General features: G+C 46.9%; 1 protein-coding gene across 1 annotated transcript; it reads right to left on the bottom strand.

The window, feature by feature from the left end:
- Positions 1-1,897: 1,897 nt before the first annotated feature.
- Positions 1,898-24,369, bottom strand: LOC140492592 (claudin-15-like). Its single transcript, XM_072591577.1, has 5 exons — positions 23,333-24,369; positions 11,017-11,181; positions 8,941-9,022; positions 3,736-3,843; positions 1,898-3,111 (listed from the first exon to the last, which is right to left on the bottom strand). The coding sequence occupies exons 1-5, from the start codon at positions 23,544-23,546 to the stop codon at positions 2,997-2,999; spliced, it is 684 nt and encodes a 227-aa protein (XP_072447678.1). The 5' UTR covers positions 23,547-24,369; the 3' UTR covers positions 1,898-2,996.

Raw genomic sequence — 24,369 nt, 5'->3', positions numbered from 1 at the left:
CTCCAAAATTATTCTGCTACCTACATTTCTCCACAAATTTATCCAAAAGGATGAGGCCATTTACTACCATTGGCCTACCATTTACTAACCATCCCTAATTGCCCAGTGGGCTGTTAAGTGTCAATCTCATTGCTGTGGGTCTGGAGTCACATATAGGCCAGGCCAGGTTGGTAGGGTTGAGAGTTCCCTTCCTGAAAGGAAGGTAGCAAATCTGGTGAGTTTTTATCTGAACAATTGTCATCTTTATTAGACCCTTATATTCCAGGTTTGGCATTGGACTCAGTACCACCACCTGCCATAGCCAGATTTGAACCCAGGTTTACAGAGCATTACCTAGGTCTCTGGATTAAGAGGGCCAGCATTAAGACCAATAGGTCACCCCCTCCCTTCTCTCTTCCTGAAGTACAGTGCCTGGGTAGCTAGATGCAGTCCTCCCATGGACTCCTCACTTTGCAATGGATTTGGGAAGTTGGTTGGGGGTGGGTGGGGGGGGGGGGCGGGGGGGGCAAGTGAATAAACAACCAGACAGGGTGGAAAGTCAGGGCTTCATCAGGATGCTTGGACCAGGAGCAGTATCCAGTCCCATCATTTCAGTCCCCGCCCTTGCCAGAAATAGACCTGCCCTGATCATATTGAATGGCGAAGTAGGCTGGAAGGGCCGAATGGCCCAATCCTGCTTGTATCTTGGGAATTCAAACAAAGACAGGACTTACACAGTTAAAGGGCCTTGGGTAGTGTTGTAGAACAAAGAGACTGAGGGAATCAGGGACATAATTCTTTGAGATTTGCATCAAGCATTGACAGGGTGGTTAAGAAGGCATTTAGCATAGGCGTTAAACCTATGCCCACTAGTGTTTGACGTGCACACTGGGAAAAAGACTCAGACTATCCACGTCTCTCAAAATAATATCTGCTTCTAACAGGTCACGTCTCAATCTCCGACACTCTAGTAAAAACAATTCAAGTCTATATTCTTATAACTAATAGGCTCCAAAGTTTTCACATCCCTTCTGTGGCATAGTCATAGTGTCACAGAGTCGTTGGGCTATATACAGCACGGAAACAGACCCTTCGGTCCAACTTGTCCGCACTGATCAGATATCCTAAACTAATCTGGTCCCATTTGCCAGCATTTTGCCCATATCCCTCTAAACCCTTCTTACTTACATACTTGCTTGCAGAAGCTTTACATTTTGTAATTGTACCTACCTCCACTGGAGACAGGAATTGTACGCAGTATTCCAAAACTGGCTGAACCAATGTCTTCAGTATTACTGACAAAAGACACATTTTTGACTTGCAGTTATCGGGACAATCTGCAAGAATACCAATTCAAGGTGAACACCATATAATAGTGTCACTCTCTTCTCGTACATCAGCATTCTTGCAAAGGTCCTGATGAGTGCAAGGCAAGAAGCTGCTAAAATATTTCTTGACAGGGCTGCGGAAGCCAAAGTCACTGACAGCAAAGGGCAAGAGGGATGTGGAAATGGCAGCAAAGAGTGGTCTCATAAGTGGCGGGGTGGAGGCTGAATGAAGACAATTATGAGGTGACGCATTTGTGCAGAGGGGCTCCAGATCAAGCTGAACATCATGATGAGGAGCTGGTTGAGGTGGCAGCGGAACAAGGATTGAACTGTTGGTTCCTTATTACACCAGGGTCATTCAGAAATTTCCATCAGCTGAGGCGGCAGCAATCAAGGTATTCTCAGGATCTGAACTCCGATTCAAAGTCCAGAGCGCTCACAAAGGAATCTGTACCTTTCTGGGCATCCCGTACACACAAAAACGCACCACTGAACTTATCCTTATCCCAAATAAAATGCAAAATTCCCAACGCGGAGACCCCACAATTATAGACAACCCCGAAACATCCACATAAAGCTCTTGCCGGATTTGGAAGTGAACTTTAATAAAAGTTTATAAGCCTGGACGCAGTTTTATTAATCTGATTACATTTTTTGTTGATTCGGACAGTATTATTATTAAGGTGAGGGTAAAGTACAAAGTCACTCTCCCGCGCCATGTTTACAAGTGAATTTGCAGAGCATTTCGGAAGAATCTTCTATGCCCGGTCATACAGAACAATTAATCAGTGCGCGCCCTGGAGATCATTTCTAGCCTTCCGGTGGGAGATTTGTGTATCGTTACAAACGGGGGAGTGGGGGGTGGGGAGGTGGTTATCAGGGATACAATATCTCACTTTCAATTGTTAAGGCTGAAGTGCACTACAAGATTCCAGGTCTCATTAGAACTAATCAATCGATATTATCAGTGCGTAATACAGTCACTGATTAGCACAAAGGAAATTAGCAACTGATCTTTTATCACAGGCATGTTTCACACCGACTTGCTTTCACAATAGGAGCAAGAAGCAAATTAAGCCATTCGGCCCCTTTGAGTCTGCTCCACTATTTGATAAGATCCATTTTTGCCTTCACCTCTGCTTTCTCCATCAACCACAAAATTTGATTTCATTTTTGTCACCTCTCAAAGAACAGAGGAGGCTTGCTCATTTTTTCTTTGATTCACTCACGGGGTGAGGACGTCGCTGGCTAGGCCCATCATTTATTGCCAATCCCTAATTTCCCAAAGGAGTCAAGTACATTGCTGTGGGTCTAGAGTCACAGGCAGGCCAGGCCAGACTAGGTAAGGATGACTGTTCTGAGAGTCACCGGACCTGAAACATTAAGTCTGGTTTCTCTTCGCTGGTGGCAGCGAAGTGTTGGAGGGAGAAAGAGCGAGAGAGAGAGACACGCATTGAATCATGTTGTATCGATCGGTTATATAGAAGCTCCGTCAGAAACAATGATCAGATATTTTTAGCAAGAGGCAATAAGAGAGAGAGAGAGAGAAAAAACCCACTCCAGTCCTATCTCACGAGGTTTGGAAGTGGATGCATGTCGGGTGACAGGAGATAGCCATCCCCCACAGAGTAAGAACCCCCCGCCCCAAGCCCATGCACCAGAGTCAAGGCACCAGAGGTAAGAACGCCCTCAAACGTAAGCGTTCTTCCCGTAGTTGCTGGCATTATCCGGCTCCGAGTTCCACTTCTTGGTCACCTCTCCCGGCTGGGGGGATCTGGCCGTCCTGTATGTGTACGTGTAGCTACTGCAAGAAAAAACACATGAGAGTGACGGATCCACCATCTCACTCGTCAACGTGAGATCTCAAGGTGTTGAGCCCGTGTCTGGCTCATCTCTGGGCATGTAGGGAGGCAGGCTGGAACCAGGGAGGAAGCAGCAGGGAGGGGATGGTGCAGGAGGTGGCAAGGGGGAGCAGCGTGGTCGTGTGGGAGCATTCTCCATTTCCAAAGAGGAGAATGTTGATTTTTTTTCCAATCTCTGTGAAATAGCATCGGATGCTCATTGTTCGCTATTGAGTGGGCATGGACTGCACGGTGCCCAGATAGGAGTGGGGGGGAGATGTTGGGGTTGGCAGGCTGCAGAGAGTCAGTGTGTTCGAGGAGGGAAGACATTCGGTGCCCAACGAAGGAGGGCCCAGGGAGTCAGTACCCCAGGCAATGCCCAGGGGGTGGTGTTCAAATGGACAAAGGGGCAGATCCAGGCACCCCATTGAGTAGGGGGAGGAGTTGGAGGAGTGAGGGATGGTGCCAATCCCAGGCCGGAGAGGTCAGCACCCTGGGGATACAGTAGGACCCATGACAAGGTTGGGGTGGGGGCAGCCACGGTGCTGTTAACACGCTCCCACAACAGGAGGGGCTTTGAGACTTACCCTCTGACATCCTTGGCAGTTCGGCACGAGCAGCACAGGCAGATCCCACCAATCAGCTCCAGAGATGCTCCCGCCCAGCCAATGTAGAGGCCCGGTCCCAGTTCGTACCTCGCATCAGACAGGGGGGGAGACAACGGTGGGTATTGACAACTGTAGGCCTTCCTTAAGCACCCCCTCACTCTCCAAACCTTTGCCAAAGGAACATTCCCCCCCCCCCCCAACCACACTCCTCCAGACAGACTCACTAACCACAGGACTATTGCTAGTGGTTGGCAGGAGGCATCAAAGACTTTCCGCGATTTCTCCTTTTCCAACACTAACCAATGGATTTGTTTTCTGCTCCTGGTTAGGTCAATAGCATTGCTAACTTGCAACTTTTAGTGCAGGGTTTTGTGACAGGATGGAAGTGTTTCCACTCATCTTTGTAACAAAGGGGGAGAGCAGGTGGGCAGATAGACAAAGCAAACAGGGAGGTGGACAAATTGGGCGGGGGAGGAGGAAAAGGCAAATAGACAAAGTTGCATGATGGAAGAGACCTTGGAGTGCAGGTTCATAGCTCCTTGAAAGTGGAGTCGCAGGTCGATAGTATAGTGAAGAAGGCATTTGGTATGCTTTCCTTTATTGGTCAGAGTATTGAGTACAGGAGTTGGGAGGTCATGTTGCGACTGTACAGGACATTGGTTCGGCCACTGTTGGAATATTGCATGCAATTCTGGTCTCCTTCCTATCAGAAAGATGTTGTGAAACTTGAAAGGGTTCAGAAAAGATTTACAAGGATGTTGCTAGGGTTGGAGGATTTGAGCTATAGGGAGAGGCTGAACAGGCTGGGGCTGTTTTCCCTGGAGCATCAGAGGCTGAGGGATGACCTTATGGAAGTTTTCAAAATGATGACAGGCATGGATAGGATAAATAGACAAAGTCTTCCCTGGGATCGGGGAGTCCAGAACTAGAGGGCATAGGTTTCGGGTGAGAGGGGAAAGATATAAAAGAGACCTAAGGGGCAACCTTTTCACACAGAGGGTGGTACGTATATGAAATGAGCTGCCAGAGGATGTGGTGGGGGCAGGTACAATTGCAACATTTAAAAGGCATTTGGATGGGTATATGAATAGGAAGGGTTTGGAGGGATATGGGCCGGGTGCTGGCAGGTGGGAATAGATTGGGTTGGGATATCTGGTCAGCATGGACGGGTTGGACCGAAGGGTCTGTTTCCATTTTGTACATCTCTATGACTCTATGAACAGAGTGGGAAAAAGCCAAAGTGAAGGGATGGGCAGAACAGAGAGTTTGGATAAAGCAGGGATGAAAGACCATGATCATAGAATCCCTACAGTGTGGAAGCAGGCCAATCGGCCCAACAAGTCCACACTGACCCTCCAAAGAGTATCCCACCAGACCCATTCCCCTACCCTATATTTACCACCAACTAATACACTTGACCTACACATCCCTGAACACTATGGGACAATTTAGCATGACCAATTCACCTCTCCTGCACATCTTTGGATTGTGGGAGGAAACTGGAGCACCCCGAGGAAATCCACGCAGACACGAGGAGAATGTGCAAACTCCACACAGATGGCTGCCCAAATCTGGAATCAAACCCTGGTCCCTGGCGCTATGAGGCATCAGCGCTAACCACTGAGCCACCATGTCATCCCTTCTTCTCTTTGTCTAAACTTGAATATTTGATCCATGTTCTGAAGTGTCAGGAGTGTCGAAGGCTGAGGGGTAACCTTATAGAGGTTTATAAAATCCTGGGCGGACATTGATAGGGTAAATATACAAGAACTAGAAGCCATAGGTTTACAGTGAGGGGGATAGATTTAGAAAGGACTGAAGAGGCAAGAGAGTGTGGTGAGTGTGTGGAATGCACTGCCAACAGTGGTAGTAGAGTCAGATACATTAGGGACGTTTACACTTGGGTAGGCACACAGAAGATAGTACAATGAAGGGTATGTAGGTTAGTTTGATCTTAGAGTAGGATAAAAGGCCGGCACAACATGGAGTGTTTCATGCAGAGGGTGGTGCATGGATGGAATGATGTAATGTTGAATCAGGAGCTGAAATTGGCCTGTCGCAGAGATGTTACTACAGTTGTTATGGAGGATTTCAACATGTAGGTAGACTGGGAGAATCAGGATGGTATTGGATCTCAAGAAAGAGACTTTGTGGGGTGCCTCAAAGATGGATTCTTAGAACAGCTGGTGCTGGAGCCGACCAGGGAGAAGGAAATTCTGGATTTGGTATTGTGCAATGAACCAGAATTGGTCAGTGACCTCGAAGTGAAGAAGCCATTGGGGAGTAGTGACCATAATATAATAAGCTTCAATCCGCAATTTGAGAGGGAGAGGGTACAATCGGAAGTGACAATGTTCCTGTTGAATAAAGGGAACTATGGAGCTATGAGGGAGGAGCTGGCTAAAGTTCAATGGTGCAATACCTTAGCAGGGAGGACAGTGGAGGAACCATGGCGGATATTTCTGTGTACAATGCAGAAGTTGCAGGATCAGTTCATTCCAAAAAGGAAGAAAGATCCTAGGAGGAGGCATGGGTGGCTGTGGCTGACAAGAGAAGTTAAGAAACATATAAAGTTAAAAGAGGAAAAGTATAACATAGCAAAAATAAGTGGGAAAACGGAGGACTGGGAAGCTTTTAAAGAACAACAGAGGATTACTAAGAAGGAAATATGCAGAGAAAAAATGAGATACGAAGGTAAACTGGCCAATAATATAAAGGAGGATAGTAAAAGTTTTTTTAGGCAGAAAAAAGACTAAAATTGGGCCCTTGAAGACAGAAACAGGGGAATATATTACGGCGAACAAAGAAATGGCAGAAGAATTGAATTGGTACTTCAGATCTGTGTTCACTGAGGAAGACACAAGCAATCTCCCTGAGGTAACAGTGGCTGAAGGACCTCAACTGAAGGGAATTTATATTTTCCAGGAATTGTTTCGGAGAGACTGTTAGATCTGAGGGTTGATAAGTCCCCGGGTCCTGATGGTCTACATCCCAGGGTACTGAAGGAGGTGGCTTGAGAAATCGTAGATGCGTTGGTGATTATTTTCCAGAGTTCGATAGATTCGGGATCAGTTCCTGCGGATTGGAGGGTGGCTAATGTTGTACCACCTTTTAAGAAAGGTGGGAGAGAGAAAGCAGGAAATTATAGACCAGTTAGTCTGACCTCAGTGGTGGGAAAGATGCTAGAGTCTATTTTAAAGAATGAAATTACGACACATCTGGATAGTAGTAACAGGATAGGTCGGAGTCAGCATGGATTTATGAAGGGGAAATCATGCTTGACTAATCTTCTGGAATTTTTTGAGGATGTAACTCTGAAGATGGACAAGGGAGATCCAATAGATGTAGTGTACCTGGACTTTCAGAAAGCTTTTGATAAAGTCCCACATAGGAGGTTAGTGAGCAAAATTAGGGCGCATGGTATTAGGGGCAAAGTACTAACTTGGATTGAAAGTTGGTTGGCTGATAGGAAACAAAGAGTAGTGATAAACGGCTCTAGTTCGGAATGGCAGGCAGAGATGGCAGGTACCGCAGGGATCAGTACCAGGACCACAGCTTTTTACAATATATGTTAATGATATAGAAGATGGTATTAGCAATAACATTAGCAAATTTGCTGATGATACTAAGCTGGGTGGCAGGGTGAAATGTGAGGAGGATGTTAGGAGATTACAGGGTGACCTGGACAAGTTAGGTGAGTGGTCAGATGCATGGCAGATGCAGTTTAATGTGGATAAATGAATGGTTATCCACTTTGGTGGCAAGAACAGGAAGGCAGATTACTACCTAAATGGAATCAATTTAGGTAAAGGGGCAGTACGGAGCGATCTGGGTGTTCTTGTACACCAGTCAATGAAGGTAAGCATGCAGGTACAGCAGGTAGTGAAGAAGGCTAATAGCATGCTGGCCTTCATAACAAGAGGGATTGAGTATAGAAGCAAAGAGGTTCTTCTGCAGCTGTACAGGGCCCTGGTGAGACCACACCTGGAATACTGTGTGTAGTTCTGGTCTCCAAATTTGAGGAAAGACATTCTGGCTATTGAGGGAGTGCAGCGGAGGTTCACGAGGTCAATTCCTGGAACGGCAGGATTACCTTACACTGAAAGACTGGAGCAACTGGGCTTGTATACCCTTGTGTTTAGAAGACTAAGAGGGGATATGATTGCGACATATAAGATTATTAAAGGATTGGACACTCTGGAGGCAGGAAACATGTTTCTGCTGATGGGTGAGTGCCGAACCAGAGGACACAGCTTAAAAATACAGGGTAGACCATTTAGGACAGAGATGAGGAGAAACTTCTTGACCCAGAGAGTGGTAGCTGTGTGGAATGCTCTGCCCCAGAGGGCAGTGGAGGCCCAGTCTCTGGATTCATTTAAGGAAGAGTTGGATCGAGCTCTCAAAGATAGTGGAATCAAGGGTTATGGAGATAAGGCAGGAACAGGATACTGATTAAGGATGATCAGCCATGATCATATTGAATGGTGGTGCAGGCTCGAAGGGCAGAATGGCCTACTCCTGCACCTATTGTCTATTGAATGAACTGCTTGAGGAAGTGGTGGAAGCTGGTACAATTACAGCATTTAAAAGGCATCTGGATGGGTATATGAATAGGAAAGGTTTAGAGGGATATGGGCCAAGCGTTGGCAATTGGACAAGGTCAGATCGGGATGTCTGGTTGGCATGGATGAGTTGGACCGAAGAGTCTGTCTCCATGCTGTACATCTCTATGACTCTACTTCCGCTCCTGATCCACATGGACCGATGAATCGGGAGGGATGGAAGGTCTAAATCCAGGTCATATATTCACTCAGTCATCCCGGATGCTGAATCTACCCAACCCCGACCCTCGGGGGAGTCACATCTCTGGTTGCGGCATCCAAACTATGCATCAATTCGGAGTCGCTGCACTGGGGGTTCACATCTCACTCAGGGGACCTTGAACCCAGGGTGAGAGAGCCAGCAGTGAGGGGGTTACCCACTCAGAGGCACAGCACTGAGGGAATACTGCACTGAGACAGTGCGTCCCATTACTGTCACCCACCCTTTTCTCAAGGATGGTTTTGCTCTCTCCCTTCAATATGGGCATGTTCCTGTGCAAAGGAGTCAGGTTTGAGCGTTGGATGGTGACCCAAACTGTCACCTGCCTGAGGAATGCCAGCTCACCACGTGGCAGTCACTTACTTGGTACCGAGGTAGGTCAGATCATAAAACTGCACAGTGACATTGAAGGCATACCAGGAAACTGGGACCATTGCACACAGGGCTGCGGAAGAAAAATATCACCATCAAACATGCTAATGTTTAAAACACTAATGCCAAACACATCAATGCCAAATGCACCAACACCAAATACCAAACACACCAACAGCAAATGTGCCAATGCCAAACACACCAATGCCAAATGCATCAGTGCCAAACAGACGAACACCAAATGCACCAATGCCAAATGCACCAATGTCAAACACACCAACATCAAATGCACCAACATGAAACGCACTGTCAAACGTACCAACACCAAATACACCAACATCAAACACACCAATGTCAGATGCCAAATATACCAATGCCAAACACACCAATACCAAATGCACCAATGTCAAACTTACCAATGCAAAACATACTAATGCCAAATGCACCAACACCAAACACACCAACGCCAAATGCACCAATGCCAAACATACCAATTCCAAACATACTGTCAAATACACAACGCCAAACACACCAATGTCAAGCACACCAATGTCAAATGCACCAACATCAAACGTACTGTCAAACGCACCAATGCCAAATACACCATTGTCAAATGCATCAACGTCAAACACACGAATGTCAAATGCCAAACACACCAATGCCAAATGCACCAACGTCAAATGCACCAATGCCAAATACACCATCCTCGGTCTATGCATCCTCAAACCCACCACTGTTAATCACAGCCTCAGAATTACAGTATTGTCAAACACTGAGGAAAGCAGAATGAGCAGAGTTCACAGCACTACTCACTAACAACACCCCCTCCCCTCCCCCATGAAATTCACTCCCAGGACCTACACTCTCATTTCCCATCTCCCCCAATTCACATCCTTCAAAATCAGACCTAATTCCCACCTCCCACTCAAACATTCCCAACTCACACCTTCCCAAATCATGTCTTCCCAACCCACACATTCCCAACTCACACCTTCCCCCACTCACCCCTTCCCAACCCACACCTTCCCAACTCACACCTTCCCAACTCACACCTTCCTCAACTCACACCTTCCCAACTCATATCTTCAACTCACGCCTTCTCAACTCATGCCTTCCCAACTCACACCTTCCCCCACTCACGCCTTCCCAATTCACGCCTTCCCAAATCACACCTTCCTCAACTCACACCTTCCCCCACTCACGCCTTCCCAACTCATGCCTTCCCAACCCACACCTTTCCAACTCAAACCTTCCCCCACTCACACCTTCCCCCACTCATGCCTTCCCAACTCACGCCTTCCCAACTCACGCCTTCCTCTACTCACAACTTCCCCCCTCACGTCTTCCCAACTCACAACTTCCCAACCCACACATTCCCAACCCATACCTTGCCCCACTCACACCTTCCCCAACTCATGCCTTCCCAACCCACACATTCCCAACCCATACATTCCCAACTTACACCTTCCTCAACTCACACCTTCCCCCACTTACACCTTCCCAACCCACACCTTCCCAATCTTCATGCTCCTAACACAAATACCTTCAATTCAAGCCTCCCCAACTCACCCTCCCAATTCAAACGCTCCCAACTCACACCCTCCCCAACTTACACCTCCCCAACACAAACCCTTCCAACGTACACGCCCTCAACTCACACACCCCCAACTCGCACCCTCCCAATTCCAATCCCCTCAACTCATAGCTCACCAGTTCACAGCCTCTGAATTCATACCTGCGCAACTCAATACCCCTCCAATACATTCCACCCCCAACTCGCACACACCCCAAATCACACCCTCTGAAATCCCATTCTCCCTGTGTCACATCCTCCCCTGGTCACAACACCCATCTTACACCCCTCGGATCCACACTCACCTCCCCTACCAACCAGCTCCCACCCCATCTGACCACACACATGCGTGCGCGCACACACACACAAACTCACACACACTTACAGACACATGTAGACACACAGACACACCTTCGCAGACACACACACACACATACACACCTTCCCACTCACCCTTACACAGTGCACTGGGACTCAGCTCCCCACCCACTCACCGGCTATAATAAACAGGATCCCTCCAGCAGTAGCCACCTTTGACTTCACAGTGGGTTCCGTGTTACCTAGTAGTGTGCATTTCAGTCCAAATAAACTGGTAATTCCAGCAAAAAATCCCAACAAGATGGAAATGATCATCAAGGCCTGGGAAGCACGGATATAATCTACAGACAGGAGACAGAGGTTGGGTGAGAATCCAGTGGTCAATTCATCACACTGCAATAGAATATGGAAACAAGCCAATCCCAACATCCAGTCAACTAGTCAAATCACCACATCGATACCCACCATGCAGTCAAACAGATACCAGTGTCCAATCAGTTATGGGGAGGCAATGGTCTAGTGGCATTATCACTAGATCATAGAATCCCTACAGTGTGGAAAGAGACCATTTGGCCCAACTGGTCCACACTGACCCTCCCATCCAGGCCCCATAACCCTATCCTGCATTTTCACATGACTTAACCCACCGAGCCTGCACAACCCTTTGGGTAATTTAGCATAGCCAGTCCACCCTAACCTGCACATCTATAGATCGTGGGAGGAAACTGGAGCACCTGGAGGAAACCCACAAAGACACAAGGAGAATGTGCAAACTCCACACAGACAGTCGCCCGAGGCTTGAATCAAACACGTGTCCCTGGTGCCATGAGGCAGCAGTGCTAACCCATGTCACCCTAAAGACGATTAATCCAGAAATTCATCTAACATTCTGGGGACCCAGGTTCAAATCCCACCATGGCAGATTGTGGAATTTGAATTCATAAACAAATATTTGGAATTATGAATTCGATAAATTGATTGTCAGGAAAAACACATCCAGTTCATTAATGTCCTTTAGGGAAAGAAACTGCCATCCTTTACCTGGTCTGGCCTACATGTGACTCCAGACCCACAGCCCAATGTGGTTGACAATTAACCGCTCTCTGAAATGGCCTAGCAAGCCACTCAGTTGTATCAATCACCCGAATGTTCAGCAAAGGGAAATGAAACTGGTCAAACCATCTCGCACTGACCTAGGCGCCGGAAAAGATAACGGCAGAAACAGCCCTGTCGATCCCATAATGTCCTCCTTGCTAACAGGTGGGGGCTAGTGCCAATATTGGGAGATTCTGGATTAGTGGTGCTGGAAGAGCACAGCAGTTCAGCTTTTTTATTCCTGATGAAGGGCTTTTGCCCGAAACGTCAATTTCGAAGCTCCTTGGATGCTGCCTGAACTGCTGTGCTCTTCCAGCACCACTAATCCAGAATCTGGTTTCCAGCATCTGCAGTCATTGTTTTTATCAATATTGGGAGAGCTTTCTCACAGACTTGTCAAGCAACAGCCTGATATAGTCATATTCACGGAATCATACCTTACAGTCAATGTCCCAGACACCACCACACTACCTCTGGATATGTCCTGTCTCGTTGGCAGGACAGACCCAGCAGAGATGGTGGCACAGTGGGATACAGTTGGGAGGGAATTGCTTGGGAATCCTCAACATTGACTCCAGACCCCATGGTCTCATGGCCTCAGGTTGAACATGGGCAAGGAAACCTCCTGTTCGTTACCATGTACCATCTTCCTTTGGCTGATGAATGAGTACTCTTCCATGTCCAACAATACTAGAGGATGCACTGAGGATGAAAAGGGCACAGAGTGTACTCAGGGGGTGGAGGATTTCAATGTCCAACACCAAGAGTGGGTCGGCAGCAGTATCACAGACCAATCTGGTCGGGTCCTAAAGGACATCACTGCGAGACTGGGTCTGTGGCAGGTGGGCAGGGAATGAACAAGAGGAAAAAACATACTTGACCTCATCCTTACCAATCTGTCGGTTGCAGAAACATCTGTGCATGATAGTATCGGTCAAAGTGACCACTACACAGTCCTTTTGGAGACCAAGTCCCACCTTCACATTGAGAATACCCTCCATCGTGTTGTGTGGCAGTATCACCAAGCTAAATGGGACAGACTTTGAACTGATCTAGTAGCTCAAGACTGGGCATCCATGTGGGCCATCAACAGCAGCAGAACTGTACTCCAACACAATTTGTAACCTCATGGCCTGGCATATCCCCCACTCAACCATTACCATCAAGCCAGGGGATCAACCTTGGTTCAATGGAGAGTGCAGGAGGGTGCAGCCAGGAGCAGTACCAGAAATATCTGAAGATGAGGTGTCAACCTGGTGAAGCCACCAAACAGGACTACTTGCCAAAACAGCATAAGAAGCAAGTGATAGACAGAGCTAAGGAATCCATAACCAACAGATCAATCTAAGCTCTGCAGTCCTTCCACATCCAATCATGAATGGTGCTGGACAATTAAACAACTCACTGGAGGAGGAGGCTCCACAAATATCGCCATCCTCAATGATGGAAAAGCCCAGCACATCAGTGCAAAAATAAAGCTGAAGCATCGTTCAGTGCCCCCCAGCATTACAGATACCAGTCTTCAGCCATTCAACTCAAGAAAATTTTGGAGGCGCCAGATATTGCAAAGGATATGGGTCCTGACAATACTCCAGCAATAGTCCTGAAGACTTGGGCTCCAGAACTTGCTGCGTCCTTAGCCAAGCTCTTCCAATACAGTTTAAACAGTGGCATCTACCCAACAATGTGGAAAATTGCCCAGGTCATATAAATGCAGTGGCTACAAGAGCAGGTCAGAGGCTAGGAACACTGACGAGTAACTCACCTTCTGACTCCTCAAAGCCTGTCCACCATCTACAAGCCACAAGGCAGGAGTGTGGTTTAATGCTCATCACTTGCCTGGATGGGGACAGCTCCAATGCTCAAAAAACTTAACACCATCCAGGGCCAAGCAGGCTCTACCACATCTATAATTATCCACTCCCTCCACCACTGATGCTCAGTGTGTACCATCTAAAGATTCACTGAAGGAATTCACCAAAGATCCTCAGATAGCAGCTTCCAAACCCACGACCACTTCCATCTAGAAGGACAAGGGCAGCAGATACATGGGAATACCACCCCCTGCAAGCTCCCCTCTAAACTACTGCCCAACCTGACTTCGAAATATATCACCGTTCTTTCAGTGTCACTGGGTCAAAATCCTTGAATTCGTTCCCTAATGGCACTGTAGGCAGACTGCAGCAGTTCAAGAAAGCAGCTCACCCCCACCTTCTCAAGGAGAACCTAGGAATGGGCAATAAATGCTGGGCCCAGCCAGCAATGCCCACATCCCACCAGTGAATGTAAAAAAAATCACCAGATACCTAGTTGACCCAACCAAAGCATTGCAGATACCCAGTACCCAATCAAACCATGACATTGATACCCAGCACCCAATCACAGGTATCAAGGCCCTACCAACCGAGTACTTGAATTGCTGACCTAAACAAGCCAGGCTCTGAGGGTTACTCAGCATAAGTGGGACATATGCACAAACCAAGCAGACTTACAGAAATGTGGTTCCTGCTGTCTGCGTTTAAAGGACAAAATCTTCAGTGTTACTTCCCACTCTGGGCACTGTGACATAGGGAGAACACACAGACAGTCACCCAAGGCTGGGATTGAACCCAGGACCTCAGTGCTGTGAGGCAGTTGCTAACAGCTGAGCCAGCGCACTGTCCCTTTGGAGTTTGGAAAAATGCAAGGTGATCTCATTGAGAACTACAAGAACTCTTAAGGAGTTTGACAGAGTTGACATTGAGATATGTTTGGGAATATACAGAGCGGGTGGGACGTGACATTGAAACCAAAGATCACCATGGTCGTGTGGAATGGGAGGACAGACTCGATGGGCTGAATGACCTATTCCCATTTCTTACATTTCTTACACTTGAACATTATAGCATGCTGTGATACTCTATATAGAAGTAAAAAGCTTTATTACATGATAAGATCAGATTTTATGACAATGCAGGATAGTTTGATGCTCATATCAGTGATTAGTTGTGTGACAGTCAACTTTAATTTGATATGGAACCTGCTGCACATCACCATAAGGAATGGGAGCAGGAGTAAGCCATCTGGCCCAATTCAATGTTCAACATTCAATCTCAGTCCCTGCCACCATGTTACAAGCTCTCAGCTTAACAGTGTGGCATTATTGAATTAGCCAGAAGATGTACTCTCACAGTGAGTGCATGGATGTGGAAAAGCCAGGAGGTATATTAGTATAGTATTGTATTATATAGTGAGTAATTACAGAGGAAATTAGCAATTTAAATACTAGTTTATAGAGTCGTAGAGTCATACAGCACAAAAACAATCCCTTCAGTCCACGCCGACCATAATCCCAAGCTAAATTAGTCCCACCTGTCTGCACTTGGCCCATATCCCTCCAAACGTTTCTTATACATGTACTTAACCAAATGTCTTTTTTACCTTGTAACTGTACCTGCATCCCCCACTTCCTCTGGAAGTTTATGCCACACGCAAACCACTTTCTGTGTAAAAAGGTTGCCCCTCATGTTCTTTTTAAATCTTTTTCCTCTCACCTTAAAAATATGCCCCCTAGTTTTGAAATCCCCCATCGTAGGGAAAAGACAGCTACCATTCACCTTACCTACACCCCTCATGATGTTATAAATCTCGAGAATGTCACTCCTCAATCTCCTACGCTCCAGTGAGAAAAAGACCCAGCCTCTCCTTATAACTCAAACCGTCCATTCAAGGCAACACCCTGGTAAATCTTTTCTAAATCCTCTTGATGATATCGTTCTTATAACAGGGAGACCAGAACTTGACACTGTACTCCGGGAGTGGCCTCATTAGCGTCCTGTACAACCTCAACATGATGTCCCAACTCCTATACCCAAAGGTCTGAGCAATGAAAGCAAGCATGTTAAACGCCTTCTTAACCACCCTGTCGACACAAAGTTCAAAAATTATGTAGCTGAGCCCCTAGGTCCCTCTGTCCTACAACACCACTCAAGGCCTTGCTTTTAATTGTAGAAGTCCTGCCATTGTTTATTTTACCAAAATGCAATATCTTGCATTTATCCAAATCAAACTCCATCTCCTATTTGGAACATTGGGAATGCTGGACAATACATGCATGCATGAAAAGCTGACTTGGAGTAATGAAGGACTGGTGTGACGAAGCAGAGAAGTTTAATTCTGTAGGGGTGAATTGTTAATCCAGATTGGAGTCGTTGCTGTCTCATATTGGGTTATAACCAGCTCAGGAACATTTAGATTTCCTCTTAGCAACAGAGTTCACTCTGCGATGGAGGGTTTTTCATGCTGTGTAACGAGGTGACAGTTGTTGAGCGGATGTAAAAAAGATAGTAAATGCCGAAACACAGAACACACTCAACCTGGACACTGGGTTCGTATCGGAAAGTTGTCTCAAGGTTCTGTAATCTAATCTCGCTGTTATCTCAACCCAGCTTCAAAGTTCACGCATTAGCCTTATTATAGTTCGCAGTGGGGCTGATAAAACACGGACTGTGATCTGAGCGGTGATCCATCCCCATAGTCGATCATCGAGAACACATTGTTCGACTCAATCTTCCGATCTGAGCGTCCTATTGCTGAGTTCTAATAAGGGACATGCCTTCTTGACCTGCTACAGTCCGTTCAGTATAGTGCTGGTGGGGAGGGGATTCCAGGGGTTTTCACTTGGCCACACTGAAGGAGTGGCAAATATATTTCTACGTCAGGATGGCGAGTGGCTCAGAGGGGAATTTATAGGAAATGATGTCCCCATATATCCTTGTCCATCTGGATATAGAGGTTATGGGTGCAGTTGAAGGAGGCTTGAAATATTGCTGTCATCTATCTTGCGTACAGCAACAGCAAAACAGCTCTCTCTCTCTCTCTCAGTTTGTCACAATCCCCTGAATTGACATCTAAGGACTTGAGCCAGATTTAGGAGAGCTGTCCCGCAGACTGTCCCACCATACTCACCGAATCCACACCTTACAGACAATGTCCCCATCATATCCGTCCCTGGATTGAATGAGATCCTTGACAATGCGATCAAACAACATCCAAGCAATAAGAACCAAATCACTCATGGGCTCAGATGAGGTTCTGCCAGGGCTTTACTGCCCTGATCCCAGCTGATGGTAAAGCTGGGCAAGTTAAACCCGAGATCGAAACTTGGTTTGATGGACCAAAAGTTGAAGTTTTGTTTTAAATTGTTCACAGTCACTGATCATATTTCAAGGAGACTGTCAGTGTGCGTTTAACAAAAGAACGTCATTATTTATTTTATTAAAATTTTATTTATTAACAAAAGAATGCAAAAAAGAAAAAACTCTTTTGCAAAAGCCATCTGAAACGGTCTCGTTACAAATAAGAGAGAAAAAGATACAACCTTTTTTACCCTCAACAACCAATTTAGAGACACTCAAACCTCAGTGAACGGTCACCTCCCTCCACTTTAAACGACCGTACAGGGCGTTCTGCTATAACGTGGGTTTTGTCAGCACAGCTTGGCTATAACGCGATTGATGAACTGTGGACGTTGTTTGGATAACACAAACTTTCTCCTGAACGGACATAGCGATTTTCGGTTAGCGATCGTCTACAGCACAAGGAACACAATTGTCACGTTATAGCAGAACGGACTGTCTCAGTGGGTGTGGCCATGCTGAGCTCTTTTTGTCGCTGTGCAAACACTCCATGTTACCTTCTATCACCTTCTGTTGACGGAACCTTTCTGTCACTAACATATAAAACATTCGGGACTTTTCTTCTGCCCCGACTGTTAGGGAGACTGCCAAACTATGCTGCTGATGTTACAGGTCTTTGATTGTACCCAGTTCACCTGCACCCCTCTCTGAACGAAACTTGCCGCAATCACTGAGCTACTGAGCAGTTCTCTCTTTCTAACAGGCAACTTGTCTCTCCCTGTTTCATGAGTAGTGCCACAGGTCAGTCCTCATCTAGTTGAATGGCCAGAACAGGCCTGAGGGGTTGAATGGGGTTGAGGGCCTCCTCCTACGTTCTCATGTTGCTCGGCAGCAGGACAATGTTTCTCATCTGTCTTCTACCCTTGTTTTCAAAAGCCATTCACGTCAAAGGTCTTTAAAGGCTTCATCTGAATGCATATTAACAACTCTCCAGATAACCCAGCAACACTTGACCCAAAAAGAGTAGATTCTGCACCTTTGTGGTCCTCAGTGTTTCTTTAATACAGTTTTCAACATGGGTGCCTGGGGAGTTGGGGGTGGAATAAGGTAGCAATCAACATCAGGTGTCCTGTTGAACTGAGCCCCCTGACATCTAAGATCAATGCAGAGCACTCTCAGGACAACACTGTCCTGACTCCATTGAAATATTGAGTTTGGCCTGTTCAGTAGACAAGTCATAGGGGTAATGTCAAGACACTGTCTCCCAGGCTATGGTGACAGAAAGGAGTGTAACAGGAAGGGGTGAGATCAGAGATTTTAGGGAGGCGCACAATAGGGTATCCATCAATTGTCCCACAAAGCATTCCCAGGTAAGGGAAAGCAAGGGGCTAGGTACAGAGTAAAGTTCCCTCCACGTGCCCCCCATCAAACACTCCCAGGACAGGGTCAGCATGGGGTTAGATACAATGTAAAGCTCTCTTTGCACTGTCCCCCATCAAACACTTCCAGGTCGGGGACAGCACGGAGTTAGATACAGAGTAAAGCTCTCTTTACACAGTCCCCCATCAAACACTCCCAGGACAGGGACAGCATGGGGTTAGATACAGAGTAAAGCTCTCTCTACACTGTTTCCCATCGAACACTCCCAGGATAGGGTCAGCATGGAGTTAGACAGAGTAATGCTCCCTCTACACTGTCTTCCATCAAACCCTCCCAGGACAGGGACAGCACGGGGTTAGATACAGAGTAAAGCTCTTTCTACACTGTCCCCCATCAGACACTCCCAGGGCCGGACTTGTGTCCTTTCTAACCTTCATATCATTTGGGGACACACTTTTGTACTGACAGCGCTTTGCCTCAGAGGATAATAGTCCCAGAGATACCAAAGGACTGCTGACTGCATTGAGTGGTCCCACTTCCCCAGAGTCCCTCACAATGCCCAAAACAGCCTCTGGAATTCTGGAGCCGATAGGTGCTGGCAGCAGTGAGCAGGCGTGGGTGACAGAGTATACGAAAGGTTTACAGGGAATGGAGGGGGCTATGCAGGAAGGCAGCACAACCGAGTCAGCTGCTGAATGGCACAGCACTATTGAAGGGTCAAATGGATTCCTCCTTTTCTGAATTTGTCTGAACATTGGAATGGGCCATTCAGCCCCTCTCGTCTGTTCCCCCATTCAATGACATCCTGGCCAATCTGTGGCCTTTACGCCTTTGGCCCATATCCCTTCACTCCTTTGCTTAATAAAAAGAAATGTCTATTTCAGGTTTAAGATTAACGACTAACGCAGTATCCACTGTCATTTGAGGGAGAAGATTTCAAACTTCTTGCAGCCTTTGTGTGTCAAAGCGCTTCCTAATATCTCACCTGAATGATCTGGCCCCAATGCTTAGACAATGGCCTAGTTCTAAACTCTCCAACCAATGGAAATAGTTTATCTATCCTGTCTTTTCCTGTTATTATCTTGAAGATTTGACCAGATTACTTCCTAACAGTCAAAATTCTAGAGAAAACAGGCCTAATGTACATAATCTTTGCTCATAACTTAACCCCTGAAGTCCAGGTATTATTCTTGTAAACTGACACTGTGCCTGTTCTAAAGCCAATATACCCTTCCTAAGGTGTGGAGTTCAGATCTGCTCACGGTACTCCAAAGTGAGGTCTAACCAGGGTTTTGTATAGTTGCAGCATAACTTCTGAATTCCTACACTCCAGTCCTCTTAGATGGAAAGGCTAGCATTCTGTTATCTTTCTTGAGTACGAGTATGTGCTGATTGATAACACTGCATTTGTAAAGCGCCTACTGAAAGGGGCTTCAAGGGAGCACAAGTGTGACACTGAGTCACAGCAGCAGATGTTGGAGCAGGCTGTCAGAGTCCCGGTGATGGAGATGGGCTTGAAGGAGGTAGGATGGAGTTGTGGGTGGGTGGGAGGGTAGTTTTAACTATGGTAAAACAATGACTGCAGATGCTGGAAACCAGATTCTGGATTCGTGGTGCTGGAAGAGCACAGCAGTTCAGGCAGCATCTAAGGAGCAGCGAAATCGATGTTTCGGGCAAAAGCCCTTCATCAGGAATAAAGGCAGAGACCCTGAAGCGTGGAGAGATAAGCTAGAGGAGGGTGGGGGTGGGGAGAAAGTAGCATAGAGTATGTCAGGTGAGGATTCCAAAGCTCGGGATTTGGGGGAATTTAGGTAACTGAAGCCAAAGGTGGAACAATTAAAACTGGGGATACGCAAGAGACCAGAATTAGAGTAACATGAAAGAAAACAGGAGTAGGAGAGGCCATGTAGCCCCTTGAGTCTGCTCCACCATTCAATATGGCAGATCAATAACCTGTTCCTGCTTTCCTCCTCTGTCCTTTGATGCCTTTCACCCTAAATGCAATATGGAACGTCTTCCTGATATCACACGATGTTTTGGCCTCAACCGCTTTCTGTGGCAAAGAATTCCACAGGCTCCCCACTCTCTGGTTAAAGATATTTCTCTTCATCCCACCCCATATCGTCAGATTGTGATCCCTGGTTTTAGATTCCATGGTTATGAGCAAAATCCTTCCAGCATTTGCCACGTCTAGTCCTTTGGCAGAGTCTGGGGCAGTGGGATTAGTTTGCGAATTGATACAGTGTCATGGGGAGAGAGCAGGGCAGTGGGATTAGTTTGCAAATTGATACAGGTCTATGGGGAGACTATAGGACAATGGATTAGTTTGGAATTGATAGAGGGCTATAGGGACAGAATGGGGCAGTGGGATTCATTTGGGGTTGATACAGGGCTATGAGGAATAAGCAGGGCAGTGGGATTAGTTTAAGGATTTATACAGTGCTATGGGGAGAGAGAGGGGAAGTGGGAATCATTTTAGGATTGATACAGGGCTATGGGAAGAGAATAGGACATTGGCATTAGTTTGGGTTTCATACTGGACAATGGGAGAGCGCAGGGCAGTGGGATTAGTTTGGGGATTAATACAGGGTATGGGGAGAGAGTGGGGCAGTAGGATTAGTTTGGGATTGATACAGGACTGGAGAGAAAGTGAGGCAATGGGGTTTTTAGTTAGTTGGCCCCTCAAGCCTGCTCTGCCATTTTATAAGATCATTGTTGAATTGTCAGTATTCTGCATTCCCACTTACCACCAATAACCACTGCGTCTCCTTCCCAATCAGAACCAACCCTTCAAAATATTCAATGACCCCACCATCCCTGCATGTTAGGAATTCCAAAGTCACACAACCATTGGAGAGAGAATGTTTCCCTTCACTGTGTCCGAAATGGGTGATCCTTCATTTCAAAGCAATGCCTCCTTATGTTGGACATACCCAAAAGGAGAGACAGCCCTTTGCTCATTCACCTTGTCAAGGTCATTCAGCATTTTGTACACTTCGATCAAGTTACCCCTCGCTCTTTCAAATGCCAGTGGGTACAGGCCCAGTCTGTGCAGTCTTTCCTCATTACACAACCCATTCATCCCAGGTATAAATCTAGTAAACCTTCTCTGAACCATCTCCAACACACTTACATCCTTAATTAAATAAGGAGACCATAATGGCACATAGCATTTGAGATGTTTTCTCATCAATGCGCTGTATGACTGACTATTGGGAGGTGCATAAGTAGGGAGAATGATGAATGAAGTGTGATTGATGTGGGATTGTTACAGGGCTACTGGGGGAGAGTGAGGTACTGAAATTAGTTTGGGTTTGATATTGGACTATGGGGAGAGAGCCGGGCAGTGAACTTAGTTTGGGTTTGATACAGGACTATGTGGAGGCAGCAGGGCAGTGAGATTAGTTTGGGATTGATACAGAGCTCCAATGCATGGCTATGCAGAGAGTGGGGCAGTGGTATTAGATTGGGGATTGATACTAGACTGTGGGGAGAGTGCACAGCCATGGGATTAGTTTGGGACAGAACAGGCCTGCGGGGAGAAACTGGGGCAGTGAGATTAGCTTGAGGATTTGCTACAGGGCTATGGAAAGAGCTGGACAGTTGGATTCGTTGGGTATTGATAGAGGGCCATGGGGACAGCACGGGGCAGTGGGATTAGTTTGGGATTTAAATATGGCATTGGGGAGAGAGTCTGGCAGTGGAATTAGTTTGAGGATTGATACAGGTAAGTGGAGACACAGTGGCACAGTGGGATTAGTATTTAGATTGATACAGAATCATGAGGAGAATTCGAGGCAGTGGGATTAGTTTGGGATTGGTATAGGCATATGGGGAGAATGTGGGGCAGTGAGATGAGTTTGGGGATTGATACAGGACTCTGGGGAGACAGTAGGGCAGAGGTATTAGTTTGGCATTGATAAAAGGCTATGGGTAGAGTACAGTATTGATAGAGGGCTATGGGGAGAGAATGGGGCAGTGAGATTAATTTGAGGATTTGATACAGGACTATGGAAAAAGCTGGGCAGTGGAATTAGTTTGTGGATTGATACAGGGAAAATGCAAGGCAGTGGGATTGGTTTGCAATTGAAATATGGCAATGGGAAAGAGCCTGGCAGTAGAAATAGTTTGGTATTGATATTGGGCTATGGAGAGAGTGTGGGGCAGTGGGATTAAATTGGGATTGGTACTGGGTTATGGAGAGAGTGTGGGACAGTGGGATTAGTTTGGGGATTGATACAGGATTACAGGGAGGTGCGGGCACTGGTAATAGTTTAGGTTTGGTACAGGGCTATGGGGAGAGAGTGGGATAGTGGGAATAGTTTGGGATTGATAGATGACCATGGGGAGAGAGCGGGACAATGGGAATAGTTTGGGATTGATACAGAGCTATGGGGAGAGAGCAGGACAGTAGGAATAGATTAGATTAGATTAGATTCCCTACAGTGCAGAAACAGGCTCTTCGGCCCAGTAAATCCACACTGACCCTCCGAAAAGTAACCCACCCAAACCCATTCACCTACTCCCTACTACCCACCTATCACTATGGGCAATTTAGCATGACCAATTCACCTAACCCGCACGTTTTAGGACTAGTTTGGGATTGATACAGAACAATGGGGAGTGAATGGGACAGTGAAGATTAGTTTACAGATTGACACAGGGCTAAAGGGAAAGCGCTGGGAAGCGAGATTAGTTGAGGGATTGATGCAGGACTATGGAGAGAATGTGGGCAGTGGGATTAACTTGGAATTGCTACAGGATTATGGGAGGGGCTGAAACAGGGTGAATGGGGCACCCAGTGTCAGTATGAAGGCTGTAGCCCCTCTGCTTTGTTCCTCTTCCCTGCTCTCACACGCACACACCCCTCCACCCTCCTCGGGGCGCTGCTAGAATGTACCTGAGAGGCCGAACAGGCTGAGGAAGTCCCTGCAGTTGTAAACTCCGGTCGAGTCGCTAGCGCAGCTTTTCCACAGGTTCTCGTAGATGGTAGAGGTGGTGATGACACTGCCGTCCAGAGTGGAGACTCTCCACTGGTCTACCCCCAGACACACTCCGATCAGCACCCAGCCAAGCAGGGCCAGCACGAAGCCGGCAGCGTCTAGCGCCGACATTCCGGGAAAGCAGAGGCCGGCTCAGAGAGCGAGGGAGGCGGGGAGTTGCAGCCAGGAGTCGGCCTGGACACTGTCCCAGTGCACAGCCGGGTTAGATACTGCCCCAATGCAGACCCCGGCTAGACAGTATCCCAGTGCACAGCTGGGTTAGATACTGTCCCCAGTGCAGAGCTGGGTTATAGACCGTCCCAGTGCAGATCGGGACTATACATTGTCCCAGAGCTGTTTTGAATTATAGACTGTGCCAGTGCTAATTCAGATGATAGACTGTCCTAGTGCTGACCCGGATTATAAACTGTCTAAATGCTGTTCCAGATTATAGACTCTCCCAGTGTTGTTCCAGATTATAGACTGTCCGAGTGCTGACCCAGATTATAGACTATCCCACGCTGATCCAGATTAGAGATTGCTCCAGTGCTGATTTGGAATAGAGACTGTACCAGTGCTGATCCAGATTATAGACCAGCCATGTGATGATCCGGATTACAGACTATTCCAGTGCTGATCCAGATTACAGGATGTGCCTGTGCTGATCCAGACTATAGACTATCCATGTGTGATCCAGATTACAGACTGTCCCAGTGGTGATCCAAGGAGCTGACTCCTGAAGTGAGTTTTTTGATTCAGATTAGCAGATTACTGGCCCAGGTTAGTTGACCCCCAGCTCGTGAACCCAGGTTAGTTGACTCTGTGGTTAACTGACTCCTGGCCAGTTAACTGGTCACAGTGTTGGTTCCAAGTGCTGACCCAGGTAAGGTGACCGAAGTGATTGATTCAAATTAGTTGGTAGACTCAGGTTAATTGACTGGTCTCTGTGTTGCTG

Source organism: Chiloscyllium punctatum, chromosome 21, assembly GCF_047496795.1.
Source record: "Chiloscyllium punctatum isolate Juve2018m chromosome 21, sChiPun1.3, whole genome shotgun sequence".
In the NCBI taxonomy this organism is placed as follows: domain Eukaryota; kingdom Metazoa; phylum Chordata; class Chondrichthyes; order Orectolobiformes; family Hemiscylliidae; genus Chiloscyllium; species Chiloscyllium punctatum.
Note: the sequence above shows the minus strand (reverse complement) of the source record. Positions and strands in the feature narration are given on the sequence as shown.

Bases quoted from the DNA above. Each gene is read 5' to 3' on its own strand.
- LOC140492592 (XM_072591577.1), bottom strand. From the start codon at position 23,546: ATGTCGGCGCTAGACGCTGCCGGCTTCGTGCTGGCCCTGCTTGGCTGG. The intron at 11,182-23,332 runs GTACATTCTAGC...TCCTGTCTGTAG, and splicing joins CAGCCTGTTCGGCCTCTCAG to ATTATATCCGTGCTTCCCAG. The intron at 3,844-8,940 runs GTAAGTGACTGC...GTCTGATGCGAG, and splicing joins CTGACCTACCTCGGTACCAA to GTACGAACTGGGACCGGGCC.